We start from the raw sequence: 24,332 nt of genomic DNA, 5'->3' as shown, positions 1-24,332 counted from the left end.
TGACCAGATGGGAAATCAAGAGTCGCAGACTTAACTGACTGAGCCACCCAGGTGCTCAAAGCTTTTATTTTATTTTTTTAAATTTATTAAGAGGGGGTGCCTGGGTGGCTCAATGGGTTAAGCCTCTGCCTTCTGTTCAGGTCATGATCATGATAGGAGAGTCCTGGGATGGAGTCCCATGTGGGGCTCTCTGCTCAGTGGGGAGCCTGCTTCCCCCTCTCTCTGCCTTCCTCTCTGCCTATTTGTGATCCCCCTCTTTTCAAATAAATAAAATCTTTTTAAAAAGTTTATTAAGAGGATTAGAGGGGCACCTGGGTGGCTCAGTCCTTAAGCATCTGCCTTGGGCTCAGGTCATGATCCCAGGGCCTGGAATGGAGTTATACATCAGGCTCCCTGCTGGGAGGGAAGCCTGCTTCTCTGTCTCCCACTCTCCTTGCTTGTGTTCCCTCTCTAGCTGTGTTTCCCTCTGTCAACTAAATAAATAAAATCTTAAAAAAAAATTTGTTAAGAGGATGAGAGAGAGAACACAAGAGTGGGGGAGGGGCAGAAGAAGAAAGAGATTCTCAAGGGGACTCCCCGCTGAGCCTGGAGCAGATGCCAGACTCATTTTCTGGACCCATGAGATCATGACTTGAGCCCAGATCAAGAGTCCTATGCTTAACTGACTGAACCCAGCAGCCGTCCACCGCCCTTATATTTTCTGAAATATGGGGCTTGTGTCCTTTCCTGTCTGTGAACTCTTTCAGGAGAAGGGCAGTGTTTTTCCTTGACATCCTCTGGATGCCAGTAGAAGTTCGTTAGTTGAATGACCTTTTATACTGATTAAAAGTACGAGATGGACATCCTTTATTTTAAAATTTATTTATTTGTCAGAGAAAGAGAGAGAGAGGGAGCAAGCACAAGCTGGGGGAGCTGCGGGCAGAGGGAGAAGCAGGCTCCCTGCTCAGCTCGCTCCATCTGGGCACTCTGGGAGCCGCTGGTGACCTAGGGCTGAAGGCAGACTGCCGTGTAAGAGATGTTATTAAAGGAAGGGTTTCTCTGAAGATTCTTTTTAAAGGAATATCTCTGTTTTGCCTATCTTAAATATTTCACTTAAAGTAAAAAGCAGTGATCATGCTGACATTTCATGATGACTGAGCTTTGGCTAAGTGAACCATTTTATGTATTTGATTCTTCTCACTTTTAATCAGAAGACACCTGCTGACTAACAGAACTATGTGGAGAGGACAGGCAGGTCCTTATGTTTTGGGGTCCTTTAATAGTTTTGGTGCCATCAACTCTGGCCATGTCCAGCCAGTTCATGTCCATCTCTAGCTGCTGGATATTAATACTACCAGCGGCACACGGCTTTCTCTGGGCCCGCTGTGGGAAGAAGAACATGTAGATGTGTGTTAATTTTTGGGCCTTGACATCGTTTCCGAGGAATTTAACTCCACCTCCCCGGGCAGAATGCAAAAACAGCGCCTTCCTTCCCGCCCTTCACTACCCCGTGACCTCCTCCCACTTGGCTTTTGGTCCTCTTCTGTTACAGAAGTTCTGATTTTTTTTCCTAGACAGCTAGGGGGAAGGTACCAAAAGTGGAGTAATATTATCTCTTTATTTGCTCTGGTGGGACGCTGGAGAGGAAATCACACTTGCAGCTGGTTCTCCAGTTACACATGTAGCGGTGCAAACTTCAGCGCCCGCGCAGGGCTCCAGGTTTGATTGACAAGGACGCGCCGAGAGAAAGCGCGGAGGCGGGGCAGGGGGCCGCGGGTCGAGCCCGAGACAAAGAGGTTTTGGCTGCTATTGAGGAGTGAAGGGCCCCTTGGGGTAACTAGCTTTGAGCTCCCAGGGGGCGTTCGGCGACGTCGTGTTCTTGTCGGGAGCGAGGGAGGCAGGCACCGGGGCCGAGCGGGCTGCGGGGCGGGGTGGGGAGGGGGCGCGGGGCGGAGGAGGGGGCGCAAGAGGGGGTGGGGGGGTGCGCGCCGCCGTCACGTGGCCTCCGCCGCCGCGGGGTTGGGGCTGTTCTTCCGGGTTGGAGGCGCAGAGCGGTGGGGCCCGAACCCGGGTCTGCCAGCGCGGCGTCCCCCGCCGCGTGCCGCCCTCGGCCGCCTGGCCTCCCTGCCAAGGTGAGCGGCGCGGCGCGGGCCGCCCAGGCGCGGGATTGGGGCGCAGCTGGGGAGGGGCCGCGGGGGCTCGCGGGGATGGTCCGGGCCCCCGCCGTGGAGACCTGTCAAGGAGCAGAAGGGGGCGGGGTCGGCAGTGACCCGGGTGCGGGGTGCCCCGCGGCGCCCGCAGGCAAGAGGCTTGGGTCCGGAAGGAGAACCGCGCTTCGAGGGCCCTCTTTCCTGTCTCTTGCTGGGGCGACGTGGAAAGGAGTGGCCGGGTGGTTGGGAGACTGGGTACTCGCAGGGGTCAGGGGACTGGCAGCTGTGCAGGTGCAGATCTTGGAGCTTTGGGGGGGGGGGCAGCGGGAGTCGTGCGGTGTCATTTCTGCCCTCAAGATGGGAGGAGGAGGGGAGGTCACAGAGGACTTTTGATAGAGGGTGCACCTAGAGAAGTGGCAGCTGGACGCCCCGAAATTGTGCTAGAACCTTGAGGGAATTCGGGGTCGGCGATCGGTTGGAAACCTAGGCGAGCGAAAGTTGTGAGTGCGCCTGTCTGTGCGGACTGATGGTGGTCCGGGCAAACTTCAGCCGGGCAGAGGGGGGCTCGGGTTGGCGACCGGGAGGAGACAACGGTGGGGGCCGAGCTGATTCGAACCTTGGAGGCGGAATGTCTATTATTCGGCCTCGGCCAATCGGCTCCGGGGGAAGGTTATAAATAGCGGTCCGGTGCAGTTGCCAGCGGCGCGGCAGTTTAGTGGCCGGAGGAGAGGGGCGGTACCGGTGGGTTTGGGCGAGGTCACACTCCTGCCAGTCTAAGCTTCTGTAGGGTATAGTGTCCTTGGTTGGTATGCTTCGATTTAAAAGCGTGACTTGTTTACGGTTGCGGGCGTCCTTTATTCGCCCTGTTTTTCAGGGCAGTCGTAAAGAGATCGCCTTGTAAGGAGTCTTGTGGGACAGACTCCGTTTGGAGGGGGCTTGCATGCTTTTATTTAAAATGCCCCCCTCTTCTCCATCGCACCCCCTTTATTTGCAAACCTGGCTATTTTTTTTAAATTTTATTAAATGTACAGTTTAGGATTGCTTTCTTATCGGCAAATGTGCTCAGGCTTTTTACCTTTGCTGATGAAATCAGTTTTCCACAAGGATACACAGCATTTCATTTTCAAAGGAAATTTCCTGAAACTCTGCAGAATGTGTTCCCTAGATACCTAGGTTTCAGGTTACCTAGCCCTAGTTATTCATTCATTCAGTCAAAAAAAAAAAAAAAAACCAAAAAACAAAAAAAACCACACACTTGCTGTTTTCCTACCTACCAAAGCTCTGGGCCCTGTTAAAATACCAAAGTGAATAATAATAGCAATTAAGATACTGTGTCTTTTTAATATTCACAACCCAAAAAGGGCAGTGCTGTCATTATCATGTTAAAGGTGAGTATATCAGGTTCAGAGGAGTTAAGTGACTGATTAGCCAAGGACACAGCTAATAAAAGTGCAGAATGGGGGCTTAAAACCCACAGGTCACCTTGTTAGATTGTAGGCTGCCCTCTCTCTCTGCCCTCAAGAATTTTAGGGATGGGACGCCTAGATGGCTCAGTTGGTTGGACAACTACCTTTGGCTCAGGTCATGATCCCAGAGTCCCAGGATGGAGTCTGGCATCTGGCTCCCAGCTCCATGGGGAGTCTGCTTCTCCCTCTGACCTTCTCCTCCCTCATGCTCTCTCTCATTACCTCTCTCTCAAATAAATAAATAAAATCTTTAAAAAAAAAAAAAGAATTTTAGGGGAGATAATTGCTCAAATCACTTACATTACACTGCTGCACGGATGATATACTAATTTTTTTTTTTCAATTTTGAGTTGTAAAGATTTCCCCCATCTCTTCAAAGTCACAGAAGCACGTGGATAATAAAATAGAAGAGAGCTGTTTTTTTTTTAAATGTTTAAAATATTTTATTTATTTATTTATTTTAGAATTCTTTTTTTAATTAAAAAATTTTTTTTAAATTTTAAATTTTTTATAAACATATAATATATTTTTATCCCCAGAAGAGAGCTTTTTAAGTGAAGGAAAGAAAGGGGTAAATGTGACAATTAAGCTAGTATTCTATGTTTGATGGAAACAAGTACCTGTCTGTGAGAACACAGTCTCAGATATTCTCTGAATATCTTTCAGGGTCATTTATAGAGATTTAGGCTTAGTGGTAGGAACCATTCCTGTCAATAAACTACTTTCTGATTGCTGTCCGGTTACGTTCATAACTTGATTATGTGGAGTTTTTTGGACAGATCAGCCTCTGAGGGCCTTGTTCTTAACTGATGTCTGATGCCAGGGATCTGTTCAACATCAAATTCCCATTTTCCAAGTAGGCAGGGCAGTTTTTTCCAGATTCTATGAAATAGGACTTCAGCTTTAAGGCACTGTAAAATCTCATCATGAAAATTTTTAGAGCCGAATGGGGGGTCTTACAAATGAGCTTTCTTATGTTTTATAGATGAGCAGACTGAGGTGCAGAGAGATTCAGGTCAAGCAGGGAGTGAGTGGCAGTGGGTCTGGGTAAACCTCATCAGCCCCACGAGAATGGTGGTCGTTGGGGAGGTGGGATGATCCAAGAAGAGAAACTAGGGTAAGTGGGGAGATTGGAATAAGACTAGGTCATTGGTAATGGTAGGACGAATCTCCCTCAAGGCAAGAATTTTTTATATCTGTATCTTTTATATATCTTTGTATCTCCCTTGGTTCTTGGCATATATTCACTGAATGTTTTGAATATAGGGCTGGTTTGCTCTCCACCCTCAGCCCAGACTAGCCCTACAAGTGACCCATGAATAAATAAGGAGAATATTTATGGGACTCAGGAATGCTTGGTATTGAAATGAAATCACATGTGGAAACACTGAAAATATAAAACCTATTCAAGGGCAATCATTATTCATACACATTTCTGATTGCCTGAACCAATCTCGCACGCTTCCCCTCCCTTACCTTTTTTTTTTTTTGTATTACTCTCTCCATCTTAAATGTTTATTTCTTTTCTTTTTTCTGAGAATGCATAATCTCCATCTTGGAGGCCTCAAAGAACTTTGGACTTGCCTTACTCTGCTTTGTAGTGTTATTACTTGTTGACTTTTCTTATCTCAAAATGTGTGACCTATTCCAGTTTGATTTTACAGATGCTTCTAACGGCTGTGCCTCTGACTAAGCTCTCTACACGTGTTTGTTGAATTAAAGGGCATTTTAAGAATAAGCACCATCTGGATTAAGGATTTCCATTCCCAGTGTGGCTTTCTGGTATTTGTAAGAAGTTGCTTCAGGGAGTTGTAGCAGCAGTTCTGAGGGAGCTAGACTCTTTTTCCTCTGGATGCTGGAAGAATGCTTATGGAGGTCTTCTGGGACTGGGGGCCCACATGATGGTGCAGAACTGTTCAAGTAGTTGGTGGAGTTAGCTGAGCTTGAATGATAGGGTTCCAGATCTTCTACTTTTTCCTGATTTTGAAGAAAAGAAAAGAAGGTTGGGGTTAGGGGAACATTGGGAATCCAGGAATGGTGGGGGTACCTTCCACGTACCTTCCAAGATGGAGATTATGCAGGCAGAGAGAGGGGGAAGCAAGCTCCCCGCTGAGCAGTGAGCCCGATGCGGGGCTCGATCCCAGGACCCCGAGATCATGAACTGGGCCAAAGGCAGAGGCTTAACCCACTGAGCCACCGAGGTGCCCCATGTTTAATTTTCTTAAGATGTGCACTTGGCAGACATGCATCTCATGTTCACTTATCTCAATTCAGGGGGTCTTACAAGATAAGCATCTTGCTGTACTGACTAGGTTGCCAGTGTTTTCTGTTCAACATGGTGGCTAAGTAGGTTGCTATTATACAGTATTATAGACAATTTAAGGGAAATTCAAGGGTACCTGTGTAATTTTTGTTGTACATGCAGACTTAGAAGGTAACTTGCCTGTTAGATGTGACTGAACTCGAGCAGTTTTCTTTTTTAGTTTTCCAGCTACATTGGGGATCAATTAGACTTAGGTGATTGAGGCTTAGAATTGAATAATAGGTTTAGAACCACAATTTAAGTGGGAAAATGAATTCCAAGTTTTAAATATCTGAGTTGGAAACAAACTTTTGAAGCATCTTCTGTAAGTAAAGGACTCGGCAAATAAATTCATCTTAGGTGCCCACACACAACTTTTATATTCCAAGCTCTTTGAATTAGTATTTTAAAAAATGTTTTTGATGTTCAAATGACAAAGTATGTTTTTCTTAGCACATAAATGCTTTATTTTCTTTCCTTTTAGTATTTTACTGTCAAGGAAATTTGGCATCCAGAAAGTTGGGAGCTCATATGAACATGGCAAGTCTACTGAAAACCGTGGTGACTGGCTGTTCATGTCCGTTACTTAGCAATTTGGGGTCCTGTAAGGTTATACCTGGGAAGAAGGATTTTTTACGAACATTTCATACTCATCAGGCCCTGTGGTGTAAATCTGGAAAACCAGGTAAAATCTCATGTCCATTTATGTAAATCAAACCTTCAAGTTGTAGAAGCTAATAGATCTTCTGATGATTGATAAAAGGAAAAACATGGAATGTGATAGCCTGGTGTTTGTGAGTCATTATTTTGCATTAAAAAAAGCCTAAGGAGGGGCGCCTGGGTGGCTCAGTGGATTAAGCCGTTGCCTTCAGCTCAGGTCATGATCTCAGTGTCCTGGGATCGAGCCCCGCATCAGGCTCTTTGCTTGGCGGGAGCCTGCTTCTCTCTCTCTCTCTCTGCCTGACTCTCCGCCTGCTTGTGATCTCTCTCTCTGTCAAATAAATAAATAAAATCTTCAAAAAAAAAAAAAAAGCCTAAGGAGTGCTTTTTTATATTTTCCATGTGTAGAAGTTACTGATCATCAGTGCTAATAGAAAAGAAAAGAAAATAGAAAAAGAGGAAACCAGTTGAGCTGTATCCAGGAAGCTCTTGCTCAGCGAAACCATTTCTCCCAGCAGCTCTTCCTCTTTCCTTGTCAGTACTGAGGAATTGTAATATACATGGCTCATCTCTGCTCAAGAATTAGCAACTAAGTATATGAATTAATCTGAAGTAGTGCTTCTTAGTTTAGTGAATGGCAACTTCATTTCAGTTGCTCAGTTCAGAAACCCTGGGGTCATCCTAGATCTTCATAGTAGGTATGGGTCATTCTACCTGATATCTGGAGTCTGTTCTCACCATCACTGCTGTTATCGTCCTGTTCCATGGCACCATCATCTGTCACTGGGACTACTGTGCTAGGCTTCTAAATGCGCTCTATGCTTTCTGCCTCTGCTCCCGCTACAGTCTGTTCTCTACACAACAGCATCATCTTTTAAAAATGAAAGATCATGTACTTTTCTATTCAAAATTTGCCAGTGTCCTAGCCCATGCAGAGTTAAGAGCTGAAGTCTTTCAGCGGCCTATAAGGCCTTCCCTGCTAGGATCCCCACGCGGCTGTTCTAGTGTGCAGGCCAAAAGGAGCTGAAGCTAAATAAGGGCTTTCTAAGCTGAGTGAGATCCGTTTATGCATTTTGCACAAAAGCCTTCCTAGTACCTCATTGGCCAAAACTCAGGTGGCCATTATGTGGTTGTAAGGGAGACTTGGACATAAAAGAGGTCCTTTGTTCTAGATGATGACATATTCCACTAAAATAGGCATTTTTTAACTAAGGTGGAAGAACAGGATGGATGTTTGGGGGGGGAGGGGTAACCTAAAGGCTTTGCCACATAGAATAATGCCCTTCTTTTTAAGTTTGTGGGACTCTCTGCATTTGGGATCCCAACATTGCTATGCTTTTTGAGTTCTTAGGTCTGTCTATCACAGAATTCACAGCCTCTTTTCTTGTTCTCACATGGCAAGTGACTCTTAGCCAGGTACCTGCACTGGTACCTGCACACTCCTCAATTTTATGTTCAGGTTTTTATTTTATTTTAGGTGTTCTAGAAAGCCAAGTGATCCAAGTGTGATAAAACTGTGTATAAGATAAAAGTAAGTAACTGCATTGAGGATGTGAGAGTTGTTCTTGTGAATAAAGACTGGACATCTAGGTCTCTATAGCGACTATGCAGGAGTCTTGTTTATTCAATTTCTGGCTCTTGGCTATTTCCTAGATAATTCCTTTTTAGATCTAAAAGATAAAGATTCTATTTAAAATATATAACACCACAATTTCATTACCACATTGAAAAACACGGACAGTACCCAGTTAGTATTCATATTTTTTTTCCATTTTTTTTAATGGTTGCCTTACCCAAATAATGATCCAAACAAGGTCCATATGTTGTATTTGCTTGCTACATCTCTTCTTTTGTTCTCTGTGCTTCCCTTTTTCTCCTTTTAATTTATTTGTTGAAGAATATCATTGTTGCCTTGCAGAATTTCACATTCTAGATTTAGCTGACGGAATTCCCTTGGTCTTATTTATCCAGTTCCTCTGACCCTTGTATTTTCTGTGCCATTTGGCTAGATCTAGAGGTTTGATCAGATTCAGGTTGCCTTTTTTTGGGCAGGAATGCTTCATGGGTGACGCTGTGTACGATCTATTACATTATATCAAGAAGATTAATCAGTGAGTTTAGATGTTGTTGGTATCCATCAACAACAAGTTCTCATCAGTGTTTCATTCAAAGGCTATACAGCTGTTTAATGATCATTAACTAAATCTGTGGTTTCATGGGGGGTTTTAAAATGGTGATATGCTATCATTTCATCTCCATTTAGAGCTAGAATTTTTCTGTAAGAAAAACTTTCCCTCTATTATTTAGTTACCCTGAGGTTGTGATGGTGAGGTGGGATGAATGTTGATTCTGTCCCATTATTTACTAGTTTTGGTAATAATGTCTTGGTATCCCTAAGTATTAGTTGTCTATTTCTGCTGTACAAGTGATCACAAATATACTTTCTTCATATGACACAAATGTATTGTCTTGCACTCCTGGAAGCCAAAGTCTAGAATGACTCTCACTAGGTTTATATCAAGGTGTTGGTGGGTCTGTCCTTCTGGCAGCTTTAGAGGGAGGTATTTTTCCTTACCTTGTCCAGCTTTTGGAAGTTGCTTGCATTCTTTGGCTCGTGGTCCCCACTTCCATAGCATCTTCAAATTACTGTTTGACTCTGACTCTTCTGCCTTCTTTTTCCACAGTTAAGGACCCTTGTGAGTGCATCGGGCCCACCGAGATAATCCAGAATAATCTCCTTGTTTCAGGGCCACTTGATTAGCAACTTAATTCCATCTGCTACCCTGATTCTCCTTTGGTGTGTATCCTAACATATCCACAGGTTCTGAGGATTAGATTGTGGCTATCTTTGGGAGACCGTTACTCTGCTTTCTACACATCTGCTAAAGCTGGCCAGCGAAGCTTTTTAAAAATACTTGTTTTTTGAGTATCATGACTAGCTCACTTGGATGTGTTTTATTACATTGCAGTGCATTATTCTCTTTCCTGCTCAGATTGCTTCTTACTTGGCCAAGTGGGTGCCCTTTCAGGTTGGCTCCTGAATCTTCATTCATCTTTGGTAGCTTCCTTGACTTATGGTATAATAGGGCCTAGGTAATCTGAGGTTGTCAGATAAGTAAACTCCAAGTGTGATTTAACTTTGCACATCAATCCAAAATATTTTCCAGCTTTCTATTATTTTCCTCCCTCTTCTTTAAGTAGAGGGTAAGATTCATCGTATTTTTGCCTTTGGCTTACTATCAGTTATTATTGATTACGGAGTATGGGGTCTAAGACTGTGATCAAGTGAAGGTATTTTTAGGTTGACTTCATTTCTCTAAGGCCTCAATTAATGATTATTGTTATTCTGTGGAGATAATTTTTTTATTATGTATATTTAGAGTGTAAGTTGTTAGAGTAGATTTCCTAAGCTTTAGTAAAACATATAGAAGCAGATCTTTATTTTAAAAAAATCTATTTATGCCTGCATGTTGAGTAAAACAACAGAAGAAACTAATCTACTTTAGCTAAAGCTGTTCAGAACCATCTATAAATACTTTACGTACATCATACAGGCTGTTTTGGTTTGCAAGGAACAAGATCCCATTAGGATATATTTTGTGATGAGGGTTTATTGTATGTGTTCTTGGGAAGTACAGAAACCCAGGAAACTGTTCATATACTTCTTGGAAAAGTAGAATGTTCTTCTGGATTTCATAGCTATGGCTCATCTTTCATCTTTGTATCCCTACTCCTGATGTTTCTACTGCTGTTGCTGTATACCTCCCTTTGATTACCTCTTGACTGCTTCCAAATAGCTTCTGTACCATTTACTCCCTCTGTCCTTTTCTGTGGCACTCAGACTCCCTGAGAAAGAACCTGACTGGATTGAATCATCACTGGCCAACATAGAGTGTCCTTGGGCAGTTCCTGTGTAAGTCACATCAGAGGTGTCTGGTCTGATCAGCTGTGGCTAAGAATGTAGGGTCTCAGGATATAACCTTGGAAATCTATGAGGAATTTCTTGTGGTCAAATGGCCAAGAAGGAAACTCTTGGGTGCAGCAGGCCACCAAATTGTCTAGTATAGCGTAGTTTTCAAAACAGCAAATTACTTCTGTCTTCCTTAAAGGTAAGGACAAGGAGACCATAAATCCCAGAGGGGTAGTTTGAAGAGTGGAATTTGCCTAGTGGTTGATTTTTCACAACCCATTTCCCCCTCTAAGGCTAAACTAATCTAGTCATGTGCCTTGAAGAGAGCCATTTGGCTAAATGAAATATTTGGGTATTTTCTGGGGAGCGGGCATAAATATTTTCCATCGTTGATAAAAAAAACTCAGTATGACTATGAAGTGGGAACATTATGTTGAGCTGTAACTTGTATGTGTAGTATATTTTGAACAAACTGCCCATTTTTGTCTTTCTGTTGTTTTTTTTTTACCTTTGTAGGAATTCCATATAAACAACTGACTGTTGGTGTCCCCAAAGAGATTTTCCAAAATGAGAAGCGGGTGGCCTTGTCTCCTGCTGGTGTTCAGGCCTTGGTCAAGCAGGGCTTTAGTGTTGTCGTGGAATCAGGTGCTGGTGAAGCTTCCAAGTTTTCTGATGATCACTACAGAGCAGCAGGTGCCCAGATCCAAGGGGCGAAGGAAGTGCTGGCTTCTGATTTGGTGGTCAAAGTAATTATTCTTTTCCCCCCTCATTTATGGCATGCTGACTTTTAAAAAACTTTTCATAAGAAAATTATATTACTCTATTGCTGTGTCTCTTCATATTTTCAAACAATGCCTTTTCTCAGAGAAATCCTTGCATGTTGTGAATATTCTTCATATTCCAGTAGAACTTTTTTTTTTTAATTTTAAGATTTTATTTATTTATTTGACAGAGAAAGATCACAAGTAGGCAGAGAGGTAGGCAGAGAGAGAAGGGGAAGCAGGCTCCCTGCTGAGCAAAGAGCCTGATGCGGGGCTCGATCCCAGGACCCTGAGATCATGATCTGAGCTGAAGGCAGAGGCTTAACCCACTGAGCCACCCAGGTGCCCCTCCAGTAGAACTTTTATCAGGCAGTGTGATCCATGGTTAACCATGAAGGGAGAAAGTGATCTTCCTTTTTACATTTGTCCTGTGGGAATTCCCTTCTTTTTGGCTGGGGAGAATTTGCACTTCCTGGTTCACATATATCTTAAAATACCTACAGGTGAGTATTTAACTGCTACTGGAATAGAAAAAAGGCATGGAATCCTCCTGGGACTGAATGTACAGTGATCTTCTGATACATAGAAGGATCAGTGAGGTAATTGACATAAATGCTATTTCTAGAGAGGGCAGCACTGCCCTGGATAAAGCAACATGGGGCTGAGTGGAGAGTAGCCATACCTATTTTAATAAAAGGTTTTTATATACAATAGAATCTCTGTGCTGAAGAACTTTAGATGTAAAACCTAAAGTAAAAATTCATATAGAGGAAGGAAGAGATTGCATCCCAAGTCTAGCAGAGATAATTACTAGAGGGGAGCATTAACTTAAATCCTAAGCCTTCTGCAACCAAGACAAGGAGGAAAATAGGGATCATAGAAGCATGATCATTAGGCTGAAAGAAGCTCCTTACTTTTTTAGGAAACACGAGCTGTGTGTGTGTGTGCGTGTATGTGTATTAATTTCTAAGATGAATCAGTCACATAATTTTTTTCATAATCTCTACTGAATAACTTGGGTAGAGTCTTAGTGATTTTTGCAGAAGACATAAAATTTTTTGCTGTAGACGTTAATAGGAAAATAAATGGTATGTAGGTAAGTTGCAATTCAACTAAAGCTTTTAGAATGTTTAGGTGTGCAGATGCTTAGTGATATACTTAGTATGTTAAAAGAGCTTAGATAGAAAAATAAGTATAATCCATTCCATAGCTGCTCTAGGGATCAAAAACTTTTGAGACGTCCCAAAGTAAAGGGTTGGTAGGGTACACATAAGTTTTGGAAATGCTTTGTGTTCTTATTAGAGACTCAGTGTGTAGGAGCATGTTAAATGCATTGAGAAACCCTATAATATTGAAACATATAACTCTATGCTTGCATTAATAAGCTACTTGGCTTTGGGACCTGTTTTTTTTTTTTAATCAAGCCTTTACTATCTTATGGAACTAGTGATCTAAAAAGCACATTCAGGGAAGCATTCTATTGACTTAAATCACTCAGATGCCAGTTGTTTCAGCTGAGCATTTGATAGGGGCCAGGAGCATTAATGCAAAGTTGTCCTCTAATTTTTATTTAATCTATATTATAGATTCTCACTGAGGAAAAATAGACCTTGCCAGAGAGTCTTAATTAAGTACAGAACCTTAATTAATTAATTAAAATCACATGCATCACTAGAGCAGCAACTGACATGGGAGTAACCAATAAAGGTGTCTCATAGGTAAATTGAGATGAAATGCTGTGGAATGAAAGTATTGACCCAGAGCCTGTGTTTCTGTTTCCTTTTAAAATATAAGACCCTGAGCTATTGTTTTCTGGGCTTACTTGCCTAAGAACACGGCTGCGAAATGAGAGCTAATGAAGGGATACATGTTAATTGGAGGCTGATTTTTAAACTTGGATATAAAACACATTTTAAAAGCCAGCCAATGAATTGGCTTACCTGAATGCCTGCAGGAACTTAGGAAAAGCTGGTAGTAGTAAACCATGTTACCAGCCTTAAAGATACTGAAGTCATTTAAGCTCCCTGAAAATGGCTATAAGAAAAAAAAAAAAAAAAGCCACATTTTAAAAATCTTTTCAGGTGGAATTAAAAAAAAATGTGATTTCAGAACATGGACATTTGAAACATACTAACATATGGTGTGTATGTTCATTGACTTATTTGATACTTCTTCCCAGGACAGAGTTGCTTTTTGCTTAAGCGCAATTCAGCAAGGCTACTAGTTTGAATAGTGTTCATCCAAAATATTCCCCTGGAATTTTAAGGTGACATAAATCTATAGGTATGACAGTGGAGAGTTTAGGTTATACTGTTCTTAACTTCTTGCCGCTCCAGATGTTTGTGCTTGCCAAAATTTGCAAGAATCAAAGAACACACAACAAAGACTCCCTGTCCATTTTTTCTAGTATCTCTTAATCTTACCAGAATAATAGTATGCTCTGTACTCAGACCAGTTCATAGGTCATCAGTCAGAGGACAGATGGCAAAGATCTTTGTGTTCCTTACCTCGTTTAGGAATTTAATCAGAAATGTATTGCCGAGGGGCACCTGGGTGGCTCAGTGGGTTAAGCTGCTGCCTTCGGCTCAGGTCATGATCTCTGGGTCCTGGGATCGAGTCCCGCATCAGGCTCTCTGCTCGGCAGGGAGCCTGCTTCCCCCTCTCTCTCTGCCTGCCTCTCCGTCTGCTTGTGATTTCTCTCTGTCAAATAAATAAATAAAATCTTTAAAAAAAAAAAAAGAAATGTATTGCTGAAAGATTACTTCTGGAGTGTTATTTTAATTATGGCATATTATTTACATTGTCCTAGTTACTTAAAAATATGGTAAAGATATTTACATTTTTAATCAGTGACGTGACTTTTTTCCCCTCAGGTACGAGCCCCCATGGTTAACCCAACGTTAGGTGTTCATGAAGCTGACCTTTTAAAGACATCGGGAACACTGATTAGCTTTATTTACCCAGCCCAAAATCCAGACTTGCTAAATAAACTTTCTGAAAGAAAAACTACAGTTTTGGCAATGGACCAGGTTCCAAGAGTCACAATTGCTCAGGGATATGACGCGCTAAGCTCCATGGCCAACATTGCTGGGTATGTCGATTCTTTTCCATTTCAGTTGAACAAAAGGACAGTGGTGCTCTAGAAACATGCTCATTTTAGCTCTTCTCTCTTACAGGGATCTTACCTGTAATACTTGTTGGAGATTGCAGCTTTTTGAAAGCTTGCTTATTTTTAAGGCTTATTTTATTTTTTCACAGTTATAGGAAATGACTTTTCATGTTATAGTCTGCTCTGCACCCTTTTTTAGTCTTCATAGGTAGAAGCCTTATTTCCTTGCACTGAGCAAATGATTATGAAATTATTTGTATGAGGAATAGACTCTTTTCTCCATATGTGTGGATACATGAAATGCCTATTTTTGGTGATATGTTGTGATATGTGATGTTGAGATGGTTATTTTTTTTTCAAGTTTTATTGAGAGATGATTGACTTACAACCTTGTATAAGTTTAAGGGATAAACATAATGATTTGATATATCAGTATATTGTGAAATGATTACCACAGTAAGTTTAGTTGATATAAATGGCTGTTTTTATAGGTAAAAAATGGTTGGATATTGGCAGTTTCATATGGTTCAACCTAATGTGTACATGTTAGTATTTGCCATTTTAATTAGGTTTTACTTAGGTAAATTCATAAACTATTTAATGAATACAGAAATCTCTGGACTTGAAGAAGTTTCATCTGCTGTTAAAACCCATATTGCTAACTGAGGGCTAACTATGTCCTTTTATCTTTGCCTGCCACTCACATGTTCCCCGGGTCCTGGCTGGAGTGCTGTGTACAGAGGAGACTAAGGCACTTTCTGCTCGGAGGAATGTGGCTCAGACTGAGGAATCGTGCCTGCCCTGGGGAGGGATGGGAGTAGCTGTCTGAGGGTGACCTGTTCCTGACTTTGCTAGAGAGTGGGAAAAATCTGGAAACAGATGATGCTTCTGAAATCACCTCCTCTAAGAGACTAGTTGAGTTAGGTTTTAAGCATGAAACCCATTGGTGGTGACAATTTGCTAATATGAATGAGGCACCGACAGATGAAAATGGTTAAATAAACAATGCCTGAAAGCGAGACTAACTTGAAAAAGCTTCTTATGGCCTGACACATGAGCTGAAGTTTTTCTTAGGTTTTATATCTTAGATGTAGTGTGTCAAATAGGCCAATAGAGCACAGAGATTCTACTTTGGGTTTCAACTGTCTGTTTTTTATAGAAAAGTGAAAAAGAGAATGGACAAATTAAAAACACATTTTGTTATTCTTACTATAATATGGCAAATGGTTGGTTTGGAAGATGATTTTTGTGATACAAAGTATATACCAAAGGACAGAATTTTTGCCATATTACTTAGTTTGTAGAAAAGTTACATTAGGTATTGTGGGACTAAACATTTTCTGTAGAATGGATCTAGATCACTGGTTTTTAACTATGAATCTTTTAAGCAAATTAAATATTATGAGGCGATATTAACAAATCCAGGAAGAGCAGAGTGGCCTTGCTTAAATTGAGGGATGAAGGGGTGTCCAGAAACATATTTATTCTCTACCCTTCCTCAAATGACTCCAGAGCTGGCTGAAATTTGAACCTTTGGGGATTTATGGGGCACAGTGTAAAGAATCACTATCTTATGTCCTGATCTGATACATACAAAGGGCATAGTTGCAGGTGAATCTTCTGGTATACTTATCCACACAGTATGTGATAAATCACTGTCTAACTCACACACATAGCCATGTTACAGTGAGGACACACTCCTTCCAGTTCACTGATGTTCTTCTGGGCTATTTTGTTCTCATCAAAAAAAGGACAAACTGTTACTGCTTTTCCCCCATCAACATTTTCTTGTACATTTCCTGTGTGCTCCATCTCATTTTTGTTATTTTTTCAGCATATCAACTGAATCTTTTGAAATATTCCAGTGTCTTACAGTGGCCTTTGAATCTTTATTATGTTTGCTTTTTGAAAATTTCTATGACTTGGATTCAGAAGTAAGACTAACAAATAACGTAATCTCTAAAATACTATTTTCCTGCTATAATAATACTTAAAGTAATAGTGGTTACCATTTTATACTTTTGCACCCATTATCTTATCAAGTATTATTTTATAAAAAATAAGATCAGGGAAAGGTTTTATTGTCAGCTAGCAAGTAGATCTTATTACACACTTGCATTGTGATTTTAATTGTGTGTATGTTATCAAGTGAGACTGCAGAAGTGTCTTTAAGGTATAAAATGATCTGAAAATGAACTTACTTTAATATGTTAAAAATATCCTAGTAAGGAAAATTGATATATCTTTTTTTTTTTTTTTAAAGATTTTATTTATTTATTTGACAGAGAGAGATCACAAGTAGGCAGAGAGGCAGGCAGAGAGAGAGAGGAGGAAGCAGGCTCCCTGCCGAGCAGAGAGCCCGATGCGGACTCGATCCCAGGACCCTGAGATCATGACCTGAGCCGAAGGCAGCGGCTTAACCCACTGAGCCACCCAGGCGCCCCGAAAATTGATATATCTTACTAGTTTTTCTTGCACAGAATATTTCTTTACTCAGAAACACAAATATTTACCAAGCATTTATTGTGGCGGGCTTTGTGCCAAGAGCTTCACCTGCATTATTCCATTTAGTCCTCGCAACAACACTAAGACACAGATGCTTTTTTCCCCCACTCTATAGACAAGGAAACCAAGGATTAGAGAATTAAAAAAATTTACCCAATGTCACAAAGCTTGGTTAGTGGTAGAATTGGGACCTGAGCTGAGGGCAGTCTGTCTCAGCATGTCATGCTTTCAATCACTATTGATCAAGGGAAGTGTTTTGTTAGTTAGTTTGTTTGTTTTAAATTCCCTGACTCTCTCTGTGTCTCTGTTGACTCATCTATAAAATGAAGGTAGTAACAGTACCTTTCTACAGGATTGTGGTGGAGGTTAAAGGAGTAGGTATCCATGTGACAGTGAGAATGGTTTTTGACAGGTTTCATGCTTAAAACCTAATTCAACTAGTCTCTTGGAGGAGGTGATTTAAGAAGCATCATCTGTTTCCAGATTTTTCCCACTCTCTAGCAAAGTCAGGAACAGGTCACCCTCAGACAGCTACTCCCATCCCTCCCCAGGGCAGGCACGATTCCTCAGTCTGAGCCACATTCCTCCGAGCAGAAAGTGCCTTAGTCTCCTCTGTACACAGCACTCCAGCCAGGACCCGGGGAGCATGTGAGTGTACTAGTGTACTAGTAGGTACTAGTACTAATAGGTACTAGAAAATATTAGTGACTTTTCTTTGACGATTAAAGAAAGCTTAATTGGCAAGGTAGGATAATAGAGGAGTCTAAGATCTTTCATTTCATGGAAATATTTATTTTTTTCAGTTATAAAGCTGTTGTACTAGCAGCAAATCATTTCGGACGGTTTTTTACTGGTCAGATCACAGCTGCTGGAAAAGTTCCTCCAGCTAAGGTAGGAAAAACTTTGCATATTTCTTTATAATATGAATGGATGAAAAGTGAGAGTAGGTGTAGTACTAAATAGTACTAAACTACAGTTGTTTTAACAGTTTTGTTCCGTGTTGACTTCACACTAATAACCCTGTGGCACGTACGGACACACGGTGGAGCCTCAAGGCTGTTTACGGATGCTTGACAGAAAAGAATTTGGACATTTCTGGAAGTTCTAGTGTTTTTCCATTTTTGACTTATTAACTTAATTCTTGGAGGTGTTTTGGGTAACTCGTTCTGTGTAGCATGTTTATTACTGATTTTTTAAAAAAAGCTTCAGGATACCATTCAGTAAGTTCTCGATTTCACAATGTTGTGACACTTGGTTCATAGGAAAGATTGTCTTAGTTCAGCAAATTCTCGATTTTCCAGCTGTTACATTTCACTCACAGAAAAGATTGTCTTAGTTTTTTCCCTTATCTTCAAAAATGGGTTAAGAGGAGGGGGGAGGGAAGGGAGGTGGTGTAATCCCGGTCCTTGGCAGAGAGAAGGGGTGTGATTTCTTTAATCTAGATTGAAAGCGGAGAGGAGCTGTTGATGAGCTGTGGGGATGGCTGGGTGGAAGCGAGATTGCTTCGAAACCCTTCCACCCTGCATCCACGAAATGACGGGGTAAGCACATTGTCTGGGTAGAGGAAATAGGACTGAAGAGGATGTCTGTCGGTCGGTACAGGTTTCATTGGTGCTTCCTGCTCTTAAGTACTTGATTATACAAACTGAGAACTCATACAAGATAAATCTTCCAGAAAAAAAATGAAAGGGAAAAAAAAAAAAAAGATATGGCAGCTTTGAGGAATGTAGTGGTATATTGCCTTAAAAAAAGGCCAGGTGAGGAAAATGGCAAGTGATTTAAATGGAGGCCAGAATACACAGCAAGGAAATTTAGTAGAAATAACAGGGATGTGACATATGATGGGATTACATTTTGGGGGGGGGTGGAGTTTATTTATTTATTTATTTATTTAAATAATCTCTACACCCAGTGGGGCTTGAACTCATGACCCCAAGACCAAGAGTCACATGTTCTTCTGACTGAGCCAGCCAGGTGCCCCCGAAGGGATTCCGTTTGATTTCTTTGTCAGGATGGTAAGAGTAGGTCTGGTACTCATGGCAGCCAGCAGTTCAAGGTTGTTTTTAAACTGGCTGAATGCTTTGATGCACAAACCTGTTATTCAGTTTTGGTTAGACTCTTTCCTGAAGGATGTGGAAACTGAGAGGAAAGCTGGGAATGTATAAGAGATTAAAATGTGAAACAGAAGACGAGAGGCTTAAAGGAAGGAGAATCAGTCGGCCTTTAGAAGGTAGAAAAGAGACCGTCTTTACTGAGAATTTAAACTGCAGGTTAAGGGACTGTGGTCATCTGTCAGAAATAGTTTTTTGGTATTGAAGAATTAGACACTAGGGGGGCATTGATATCAAGGAAGATTGAATAACTTTTTATTTATATTTATATTTATTTATATTATAAATACAGAGGGTTCTTCCTTGTCTAGAATGAGCTAACGAGCATCATTTGATGGCTTATGATACATCAGGCACTATTCTGGAAGCTGCGGAATGAATAAGGCAAACGAGATCCCTGCCACATGAAACCTACACTCTAGGGGCGCCTGAGTGGCTCAGTCGTTAAGCTTCTGCCTTCGGCTCAGGTCATGATCCCAGAGTCCTGGGATCCAGCCCCGTATCAGACTCCCTGCTCAGTGGGGAACCTGCTTCTCCCTCTCCTACTCCCTCTGCTTGTGTGCCCTTTCTCGCTGTGTCTCTATCAAATAAATAAATAAAATCTTTAAAAAAAAAAAAAAAGAAACCTACAGTCTAGTAGGGGCCACAGTGAGGCGATAAATCAAATAAGTATATGAGATAATCTTAAACATGAAAGGACCAGGATGGTGTGATAGTAAGTTGTGGGGGCCAGCCGCTTTCACTAGGACTGTGGGAAGGCTCCTTTGACACTTGAGCTGAGACCTAAAGGATGGTGAGAAATGAACCAGGTATTCAGGATTTCAGGCAAAGGGCACAGCACCTATGAAGCCCTGAGATGAAACAGAGAAGGATAAAGAAGGCTGTTGGTCTTGAGTGCAGTGAACAAGGTGGGGAATGATGTGAGTTGGTGGAAAGGTAGGTTGGAGCTGGATGATGTTGGGCTTCTCTTGTCAGGGTTGTTCAAATTCTCTTACAGCTGATGGAAATGTCTGATTCAGGGTCATTTTGGAAAAACTCACTTTTGCTTCTGTGTCTCTACTGTCCCATAGAACACTTCACTTCTGACACTTGTGGTCACCCAATGTGTGGGGCTTTCTCTACACTGAGCAACTCTGTGACACCAGCAGTGTGTCCCACAACTTATTTCTAATACCATCTCCTTGGAGGTAGTGTGCGATCCACAGGTAGAGGGCTCAATCCCCCAAGGCTGCCCTCACCCCTCTTCCCATGCCAGTCGCCAAGTCCAGGTTGTTACAGGCAGACTGACTGTAAGTCATTCAGAGGTTCCCACGATCCTTTCTCTGGGTTCAGTTAATTTGCTAGAACGCCTCACAGAACTCAGGAAATTTATAGAAGGTTATGATAATGGGTACAGATGAACTTCCAGATGGAAGAGATGCCTGAGGCAAGGGAGGTGGAAAGGGGCGTGGAGCTTCCTTGCCCTCCCTGGACGCTCCTGTCTCTTGCACTTCCCTGTATTCACCCAGAAGTTCTTCAAACCCTGTACTTGGATTTTTAAAGGAGACTTCATCATGTGGGCGTAATTGATCATTAACTCCTTTTCCAGCCCTTCTCCTCTCTCTGGAGAATGGGAGGTGGGGCTGAAAATTCTCAGCAGCTGTCAGTGGCCATCCAGGAGCCCACCAAGAGTCAGCTTGTTAGAACAGAAGATTCTGCTATCACCCTAGAAATTCCAAGGGATTTAGGAACTCTGTGTCATGAACTGCGGTCACAGACGAGTTATTAGAACAAAAAATGTTTCCAGTGCTTTTCTGGTTTTGGAAATTACAAGGGTTCTAGGAGTTCGTGTCAGGAACTAGGGACAGAGGCTAATATGTATATATATATATATATATGTATAAAGTTATTATATTATTATCTCATGAGAATTTAAAAAAAATCGTATGGAAGTTCTTTGGGAGAATGGTTAGTAGGGGGAAAAGTGAAGGCAAGATCTGTTTGGAATTGACTGTGGAAGTTGTACCCTGGGAAGGCAGTGACAGTAGAGATGTGTAGAAGGGGATGGATTGGGAGATCTTTGGGAGTTGACACCAAGAGTACCTTCTGGTGGACTGGAGGTGGAAACGTGCAAAGGGAAGCCTCAAGATGACATTCCTGTTTTGGCTTGAACAGTTGTGCGCACAATTAGCGCTCTTAACTGAGCTGGCAGGCTGAGAGGAGGAACACGTTAAGTGACTGGAAATGAAGAATATCCCTTTTTTAAAAGATTTTATTTATTTATTTAGAATGTGAGTGAGGGGAAGGACAGAGGGAGAGAGTCTCAAGCAGACTCCATGCTGAGTGTGGAGCCCAACATAGGACTTGATGATCTCACGATGCTGAGATCAAGACTGGAGCCAAAATCAAGAATTGGACACTTAACTGACTGAGCCACCCAGGCACCCTGGAGAAAAAGAATGTTCCTAAATGTCATTTCTTTCCCATGGCCTTCCCTGTTTCCCAAGTATATGTCTGTGGTGTGCGAGTGAGCAGTCAAAGCTTTAGATTCCATCATTTAATATAACTGCCATCTGGGAAGGGGTGTTTTGACTGCTCTGTTGCACAAACCAAACGGCTTGCTCAGGGTCACCCAGGACTAGTTGGTAGTCGAGTCAGGATTTGACTGTGTCCCTTAATCTCTGTGTCTTTTTCTTCACCCAGTGCTGCAGAGAAAATAAATTCCTGTTGTGAGATCAACACAGCTTTATTATTGTGCAATTACGGCTTTTAAATTACGTTTTTGTGTGTGTGTGTGTGTGTCATTTCTTGATTTAGGATAGCTTGGTCTAGTCCTGTGATTTTTAGATATTTTATTTTTATTTCACATATACTTTTTTTAAAAAAAGGATGTTATTTATTTATTTGAGAGAGAGAGCGAGAGAGCAAGAGAGCAAGAGAGAGAACACGAGCAGGGCCAGAGGGGCAGAGGAAGAGAGAGAAGCAGATTCCCTGCTGAACAGGGAACGGACTTGGGGCTTGATCCAGGACTCTGGGATCATGGCCTGAGCTGAAGGCAGATGCTTCACCTGAAGCATCCCTTAGTTCACATTGTCATAGTGTGAAGTGGGGTGGGTGCCTTGGAGCCCAGAGCCTCCTTGGTCTCTCTTTGTCTCCTTTTCTGTGGAGTAACCCCCAAACCCTAAACCGTCACCATCAAGATGAATTCACATGATCTCTAAAACACTTGCTTAGGGGGGCCCTGGAGCATGGGTTGACTAGGCTTCTTAAAGAGGCAGAAGGGGGCGCCTGGGTGGCTCAGTGGGTTAAGCCGCTGCCTTCGGCTCAGGTCATGATCTCAGGGTCCTGGGATCGAGTCCCGCATCGGGCTCTCTGCTCAGCAGGGAGCCTGCTTCCTCCTCTCTCTCTCTCTGCCTGCCTCTCTGCCTACTTGTGATTTCTCTCTGTCAAATAAATAAATAAATAAATAATCTTAAAAAAAAAAAGAGGCAGAAGGACATGTGGACATGATGGGTAGGTGGGAATTTATAAAGCTTCACTGTTTCTGTGTCTGTGGGTGGCTTTTTTTTTTTTTTTTTTTAACACAACCACAGGGAGTTGCCTCAGTTGACTGGGGAGTATAATAGAACTTTTTTTCTGGAAGGCCCATTCCAGACTACAGACAACACTGCTCTTGTTGTGTTTCTTAGAAGGCAGGGGCGACTCTTGTTTCTGAGGAATTCTTTGGTTTTCTTGGCTCTGACCCTTCCATGGCTAGGGAGAGTCATTGTGTTGCTGTGGTACGGTTCATTCATAATGGTTCAGAATTACGTAGTTTGCCACCTGCTGTTCTTTCAGAAGCATTTGAGCTCCAAATACAGGGTAGAGTGGCTATTTCACCAGAGTTGTACCCATCTTTGAAACTTATTTTGACATCTTACGAACATAGAGAAACTTTCACATTTGAGAGGGGAGAGGTAGCTAGAATGTTACACTGGGAATTTGTTTCATTACACATAGCTTTTATACACTAGGAAAGACTTAGTAATCTTTAATGTATGTACTGTTCATCAGACTGTACGTGGCTTCCACTCGGAGACGCTGGTTGTCTATTTTCAGTGAAGGTTGTGGGCCTTTGCCAGCAGGTGGTCCTTTGATGAATTTGTGAAAACAGTGGTGGTTCCTTTAAAGAGTTGTCTGTCCGCGTTGGTGGTATAGTGGTGAGCATAGCTGCCTTCCAAAGAGTTGTCTGTCCACTCAGTGTATTAACTGAGGGCTATTCGCCACCAGCACATCTGGTATGTTACTGAATTAACTGTGTAGTGCCTTAGCCGCTGACAGTTATTAGCTGGTGGTTTTTCATAATCACTTGATAATGAACTTTATTTAAAATATACCATTCTGCCCTTTCCCATAGATTCTGATTGTTGGTGGTGGTGTTGCTGGGCTGGCTTCTGCAGGTGCGGCGAAGTCGATGGGTGCAGTTGTTCGAGGATTTGACACCAGGTACGTGCCTTCCTAGTGATTGCTGCTAAGGCAAAAGCATTTTGTTTCAGGTGAGTATTATGCTTTCCTTAGGATTATAAATGGCAGTTGCACATTGAAAACTGCTTTATAAGCTCTTTCCACTTAAAACTATTTCTGCTTCTTCAATGTTAACTCAAAGTGGAAAGTATTATCTAGTGGGGAAAAAAAAGGAAGGGCCCAGACTCAGTACTGAAGAAATCATTTAAAAAGCAGAGGAATTGGGGGTGCCTGGATGGCTCATTCGTTAAGTGTCTGCCTTCGGCTCAGGTCATGGTCCCAGGGTCCTGGGATCGAGCCCCATATCGGGCTCTTTGCTTGATGGGAAGCCTGCTTCTTCCTCCCCCTCTCCCTCTGCTTGTGTTCCCTCTCTTGCTGTCCCTTTCTCTGTCAAATAAATAAAAGTCTTAAAAAAAAAAAAGCAGAGGAATTGAAAAGGAAAGACTTGCATTCAGTTTTGTTTCTTTCTGTGGATTAACAGTGGGACCAGTGTTAATCCTATCCTAAGTTTGTGATATGTTGCTCTACCATGTCCTCTTTCTGTTCAGAATGCATTTACAAATTAGGCAGGACGTGACTACCACATCTGTGAGTTTGAAGAAAGAAAGTAGTAGAGGAGATATTTTGGGGGCACTGGGTTGGCTCAGTCAGTAGAGCATGTGACTTGGCCTCATGAGTTTGAGCTCCATGTTGGGCATAGAGTTTAGTTTTAAAAAAGTCAGCATTAAAGACATTTTTGAGAACAGACAGGTGGCAGAGAAGTAAAGGGTATACTCTGCCTTGAATGGTTGGAAGCAGATAGAGGTGATTGGGCAATAGTAGAGCCCCTAGGGGAAAGTAGTCAGGTTCACAGTGTACTTGAAAGCAGGCGTATCAACATTATCTATAATTCTTTAA

General features: G+C 42.1%; 1 protein-coding gene and 1 non-coding gene across 4 annotated transcripts in view; both read left to right on the top strand.

The window, feature by feature from the left end:
* Positions 1–1,500: 1,500 nt before the first annotated feature.
* The window catches only part of NNT (nicotinamide nucleotide transhydrogenase), a 93,064-nt gene continuing 70,232 nt past the window's right edge, over positions 1,501–24,332 (top strand). Inside the window, exons 1-6 of one of the 3 annotated variants that reach the window (XM_044232215.1) lie at positions 1,501–1,698; positions 6,382–6,582; positions 10,984–11,213; positions 14,102–14,319; positions 17,646–17,733; positions 23,329–23,417. In XM_044232215.1, the coding sequence (XP_044088150.1) occupies positions 6,429–6,582; positions 10,984–11,213; positions 14,102–14,319; positions 17,646–17,733; positions 23,329–23,417 (779 nt within the window). In that variant the 5' untranslated portion in view covers positions 1,501–1,698; positions 6,382–6,428. Of the gene's footprint in view, positions 1,699–1,743; positions 1,813–2,045; positions 2,112–6,381; positions 6,583–10,983; positions 11,214–14,101; positions 14,320–17,645; positions 17,734–23,328; positions 23,418–24,332 lie in introns of those variants that run through there. The other 2 variants (XM_044232233.1, XM_044232222.1) reach the window with 2 other exon arrangements.
* Positions 13,145–13,270, top strand: LOC122898316. Its single transcript, XR_006382983.1, has one exon. It is a non-coding gene; the product is annotated as a small nucleolar RNA SNORA33 (small nucleolar RNA).

The sequence above is a fragment of the Neovison vison genome, chromosome 1 (assembly GCF_020171115.1).
Source record: "Neovison vison isolate M4711 chromosome 1, ASM_NN_V1, whole genome shotgun sequence".
NCBI classification, from domain to species: Eukaryota; Metazoa; Chordata; class Mammalia; order Carnivora; family Mustelidae; genus Neogale; species Neogale vison.
The sequence above is the reverse complement of the archived record's forward strand: the minus strand, read 5'-3'. Positions and strand labels throughout refer to the sequence as shown.